The sequence below is a fragment of the Caloenas nicobarica genome, chromosome 3 (genome assembly GCF_036013445.1).
Source record: "Caloenas nicobarica isolate bCalNic1 chromosome 3, bCalNic1.hap1, whole genome shotgun sequence".
Classification (NCBI taxonomy): Eukaryota; Metazoa; Chordata; class Aves; order Columbiformes; family Columbidae; genus Caloenas; species Caloenas nicobarica.
Window position 1 is genome coordinate 81,889,229 of NC_088247.1, and position 6,000 is coordinate 81,895,228.

The 6,000-nt window shown below is 36.8% G+C and overlaps 1 protein-coding gene across 1 annotated transcript in view; it reads left to right on the plus strand.

Moving 5' to 3' along the window:
• The window catches only part of FMN2 (formin 2), a 155,906-nt gene extending 150,332 nt beyond the window's left edge, over positions 1–5,574 (plus strand). The window contains 2 exon segments of the mRNA XM_065632449.1: positions 4,082–4,163; positions 5,548–5,574. Coding sequence (XP_065488521.1) covers positions 4,082–4,163; positions 5,548–5,574 — 109 coding nt within the window.
• The last annotated feature ends 426 nt before the right edge of the window (positions 5,575–6,000 follow it).

A 6,000-nucleotide genomic window follows, 5' to 3' on the forward strand; every position in this document is an offset into this window, starting at 1 on the left:
TTGGGATGTCTTTTTAACTGTTTCATGCCCTTTGAGCTGAGCTCTTTGTGCTCTGCATTGGCAAAGCTGCAGTGTCACCTTGGCCTGGAGCCTGGAAGCATGTCATTGTCTGCAACTGCTTTCCCTTTTGTGACTGTTGGGAGGTTCATGGATTCATAGTTCTGGTGTTGTTTTCTCCAAATATCCTCTTCCCTCCTCCCAATTTTGAATTAGATCCATTAATTTCTTCATGAAGCTCTAACAACTCACTATAGTTGAATAGTTAACACAATTTTCCTGATATAACTGCTAGCATTCATACAGGTTTTGCACCTTTTGGTCTTAGGTTATTATCTTGCATCTCCACGCTGATCAGGGTCTCACTGGGGTAATTGAGAAGTAATGCAGGAAAAGCCTGAGCAAGAGGAAGGTAAGAAGGAATTAGCCACTGTGAGAACATCACTTGAACCAGGCATGAGATAAGAGAAGCAGGCCAGTTTTGCCTAAATCTCCTGAGTTTCATGGATGGGAAGATGAAGAATAATTCAGGGCCAGTGGAGGAAACCTAAGAAGTTGACAAAAAAATTACCAGTGGCAAGTAAAAGTTATTTTTCAACTGAATTAAGATTATTGTCCTCACTTCAGAGATAATGTTTTTTCTGCTTTTCTAGATCTTTCAGTTTAAATGGTACTGATGTTCACATGAAAATCCATCCTTTTGCTCTTCCTGGGTTATTTTAATTCTACATTTAATAAATTCCTAATTTAGTTGAATGGCCAGTGTTCAGAAAATACACTTGCATACTGTAGAAATTGATACCAGTTCTGCTGGTTTATGATTTAGCACCCTGGAAGGCTAATCATTGCCTTTGTCTCTATATTTCACCAGTCTGCCAACTTTTCTTTTATAGATACAGCTGTAGATTTATACAGTTCTCCATGCTTCCAGTTTTAACATGGTCATAAACTAAGCCTCTTAACAGTGAGCTTTTGGTGTGCTGTCTTTACATGTCTAAGGATATTTCTTTCTGAAGAAGCATACGTATAGGTCGTATTGACTTCAGTGAGGCTCTATCCAACCATGTGAATCTTCCTGCACAGGGAGCAGGATGGGGGCCAAGAGACAGCGAGCTGTCCCAAACCCACACAGTGAGTCAGTGATATGGTTGGAACTGGAACTGAGCAGCTGCTAGCTCTTAGCTTTCTCTTAAGTGCATTGGGGAGTAATGCTTCTCATCTTCTGCATTCCCGTCGGTATGAATAAATAGGCTCAAACTCCAAGGAATTTCACAAGAGCTACCAAAAACTTGAGGACCACAATTAAACTAGTGAGACTCGAACCTCATATGTAATCCTAGAAAAATGGGTGGCACAAGCTTAAGGTTGTCATTTATCAGTCTGGAAGTTCTGGATCATTTTTTCAAGTGCAATGTAAGGGACAGAAAAGTCCTGGTTCCCACCCTCACAGATTGACATTGCTATTAGCATTTTGCTGTTTCAGGCAGAGACAGCCTTTCTCCAAACAGCGATTTCTCTAACAGAAGCAGAAAATTTAGATGGTTCGCTGACAGTGACACTTAACGGGACCAGCTTTTTAGAAAATAACCCCTATCACTGCATTGTCAACAGTTCCATTCCATATGAGGATTTTTGTTTTGAATTAATGCGAGACCCCCGGAGAGCTGTGCTGTCTTACAACCTGGTATGTTATGCAAGCAGTGGGTAATCTGTCCTGGAGGGGAGATATTTAGATGGGACAAAGACTAGAACTAAAGATTCCCTGACATTTCCTGAGAATAACATCTAGAGTTGTGTGAACTGATTTGGTAAATATTTTTGTATGTTACGTATGCTATCATTTGCATGATGAGTAGACTGAATACCTGCATATATTACATTGCTTCTATAAACCCATCATTTTGATAACCTCAGTAGTACTTGTATAGTCCCTGGGATTTGATACTAATTCACTCCCAAGTAATATTTCATTTTCTTATTTAAATGATGTCTACCAGTGAAAGGAGCCAGCTATATTTGTATCTGAAAAAAAGGAAATTATATGAAAGACGTGCTATTTTATATCTGACTTTGTAAGAGTGTCTTTTGATGGGTTGGGATGTGTCTGACTGTTTGGAAAAGATCGTGGGAAGATCGATGTCACAGATACTTTTCCTCCTTCAGATGTAAGTAGATGTGAAGAAAAAGTGGCGTTTTAGGAAAAAGAAAATGTCTTTGAACTTTACTGCATTCTGTATCATTCCCATAAGTTTCTGTTTAAAGCTATCACCACGTTTTGGCCACCACTTTTACTGAATTTATTTAAATACATTTTAAAGGTGGATTACTTGGCTGTTTGACATTCTCGTTCTATATTATGCTGCAGCAATCTATCTGATTTGCAGTCAGAAAATGTTACAGCTTGACAATAATAGGTTTGAAAGCCTTTTTCCTCCCACTTCTACACGTGAAGGTCTTCCTACATTAATAAAATATAAGTTCATCAAACAAAGATAGCAGCTCGTTGGAAGTGCTGGAAAATAACTGATGTTAAAATTAATATTTGAAAGTATAAATTTGAAACTTATGAAAAGAATGAGGTGTGTCTGGTGAAATAGGAATAAGGAGAGATGGATGTAAAGGTGATTTTTTTATTTTTAATGTGCTTAGCAGACCCAGTTGGAGTTGTATTTTCAAAATCTGGCCCTTACCACACACACACAAATATTTAAAAATAATAATAACACCACATCTGATTCTCACATTGCCCAGTGTAGCCTCAGTGAAATAGCAGACATGGTCTGGAGATGAACCGCAAGCAACCAGCCAAGGATATAGCATTTCTTCAATATCATTTTACTGTTGTTTCTTTTTTTTTTTTTTTCTTCCCCACTGTTGGATAACAATGAGATGGCAGAGTAAATGCTATCTGAAGTCTACATTGTTGGCAGGAGCAAGCAAATATAGGATTTACATTTTTATTTTCTACTTTCTAATTTATAAATAATATTCTCATCTCTCATAAAAAACTAATTTATACATCTCACACCATTTAATACCGTCATACAGGAAGGGTTTATGTAAGTCTTTGAAGCTCAGAGAATTCATAACTTAAATCTGCATTATCAGTGTTTCAATAACCATGTGTGTTTGTAAGGTTGATCTACAAAATGAGTAAAAATGGTAAAAAAATTTTTTACAGCATGCCATTGAACCCACCAGACTTATTCTGGCAGGCTCCCAGTTGGAATATAGCCCTCTGCCTTTCATGGTTTATTCCCTCTGTGTGTGACAAAAAGGACACTTATCCCATCGAAAATGTGGCATTTGGTGGTATTTCACAAGGCTCTAATTTGGTACCCTTTACCAAGTCAGGGAGCACCAAGAAGCTGACCCTCAATTCTGCAACCTGCTCCTCTCTTTACATCTGAGCAGCCCAAGTGCTTTCATCTCCAGTAGTCCTATAGCCTTGCTGCTCATCCTCATTTTTGGAAATAAAGAGATGTGTATAGTGACATGTACCACCTTGGTTGTAAACATCATGTTCTTTAATAATGATTCTGCAAATGTCTATTTTTAGTCATAGAGTGAAGACTAGAAATTTTGGTTAAGCTGTTTTGCCATTTTAAATATGAACAAATTGAGTGAAAGGGAAGATAGCTTGATGAGAAACTTTTTTTAAACTCTAGTTGAAGTACTGGGGTTGGGAATAGATGAAGAATGATTTTTAAATACTCATAAAAAGAAAAAAAGCTTTCTTAGCAGTGTTTGGTATGAATGCTCTGAAAGGTATTCTTCATGTCATCCAGGGTATTTTAAATCCTGATATATTTGAAACTTCAACTATAGTAAGTACTGATTGCATTTATAACTAAAATTGATTATGTCATTGGTTATGCCTGTCCTTGTAAGTGCCAGAGCCTGGTGGTAGGGCAACAACAGCCACAGATTGCAAGGTGCTGTTTTGTGGAGTGCACTAATAAAAATATAAAAAATAAAGTTATCCACTTGTGTCCTCAGGCCTCAATTTGTAAGTTATAAGCTGCACTGGTTTTGGAAATGGTTTTGGTCTGGAGGAATATTTATAAATGATATCTCTCTTCAGAGTTAAAGAAGCAGAGGAAGTCTGCAGGCAGAAAAAGGGCAAGTCGCTATACAATATAAGACCAAAACATGACTCCGGAATTGTAAGTAAAAATTGTAGCTATACTTTTGTTCCCATCCCTCATTCTACCTCTTTCTCTTTGCATTTTATACGTATGTTATTCCTGATGTACTTTTTTGTTCTGTTTGTATGTTTGTTTGGTTTTAACTTTAAAAGTGTTAGATTAACAAACTTGAATGCTGCCCATGGATGTTACTCCACAGGGCAAGCAAGGGCAGAATATCATTGTCCCACCCTGACAATCTGTCTGCATCCCACTCTTGGTGTGGGATGCAACCAGAAGGCAGAAAGGCAGCTCCAGTCTTCAAGCTCATTTAGTCCGTATTCAATCTCTTTTCTACAGTTACAAAATGTAAGGAAGAATTGTGATAAGTACACATTTACAAGTTGGATCCCTTTATCAAATACTAGTGGCTTCTGTTCCCCTGATCTGGATTTGTTTGGAACAGAACCCCGAGAAATAAATACTGTGCTCTGATCATTCTTATGAAAACAGCTAAATAACTTCAATGATAGTAGAGGATAATTCTAGTTATGCAATGAAACTTTTCCACTCTGATTGCCTAAGCATTTCTAGGATCATGTCTGATTTTACAGAAAACGAATATTCCTCTAGAGAAAAAATAATCTGGCACCTCACATTAAAATTAAACTTGTAGCAACTGACTATCAATTATATTCATAAAACATTATAACGGAAGATCCTTTTCATTTATCCGTGTCCCTCTCTGTTCCCCCACTCTGGCAAGATTTAATTCTCTTGTGCTTTGTAGCCATGACTATGTTACTGGAACACACGCTTGAAATGAAGTAGGTGGTATTTCACTATATTCTAGCTAACATAATCTGACACAGGAAGAAATAATATTGCATTTATTGTTTCTTATTCTGAATATTTAGGGAGAGCTGGCTGTGGTTAGTGGGTTAGTGCCACAAGAAATGTAAATGGAGCAGCAGCTTGGTTAGGAATGATAAACTAGATTTTATTTTATCAATTTTATTTGAAACCAGATCAAGACGTTATTTAAAAAAAAATACAAACAAAAGAACAACAACAAAAAACCCTTACATATTTTGCTGTATGTAAAGACAGAGACTTTTTTTTTGGTGAGAAATAACTAGAGACTTAATTTTTCCTGTATCATTATGATTATTATTTGCACTGAAACTGGGACTTTCAGTGTTACTGAAAATTTGATAAGAGTGAAAAGGAAAGTAATTAAAAACTTTTCACAAGCAGTGTGTACCTGTAGCCTACTTCAGTTCTAGCTTCAAATGAAATTTATTTGTGAAGTCAATGCTTCGGTAAAGTGTAATAGAACATTAACCTATATTTTTCTGTTCTTTTCCTGTTTGTGTGAGGTGGTTTTGTCTATACTTAATTTTCTTCTTCATTTTCTTTTCAGAAAGCAAAGATAAGTATGAAAATCTGAGAAGAACAGAAAAAGCCATTGTTACCTGGTTACCAAAACTCAACATGCCTGTGGGTGGGGAGTCAGGGGAAGGAAACTACACCATCCTGATCATTTGCTTTCTTGACCTTTTTGAATTTGCTTTTTGTTCTCTCAAGTTTTCCACCAATTGATGTGTTATTGTACATTCATTCACAAATGTAATCACTTTAATGGAGTGCCCAGCAATAGACTAGGTATGGACTTAAAACACCTTCCCTGTACTCTGTATCTCCTTTGCCACTCAAAAATGATATTTTGTAAAGTGTATGGTATATTACACATAGGCCAAGTCAGCATGCATAAAAAGCGACATCTGCATCAGTGCTGAACATGCTGAAAATTGCATTAAGTTGAACTTCATAAGAATGCTACTTGATACAGTAAAACATTTCCATTCCTACTGGC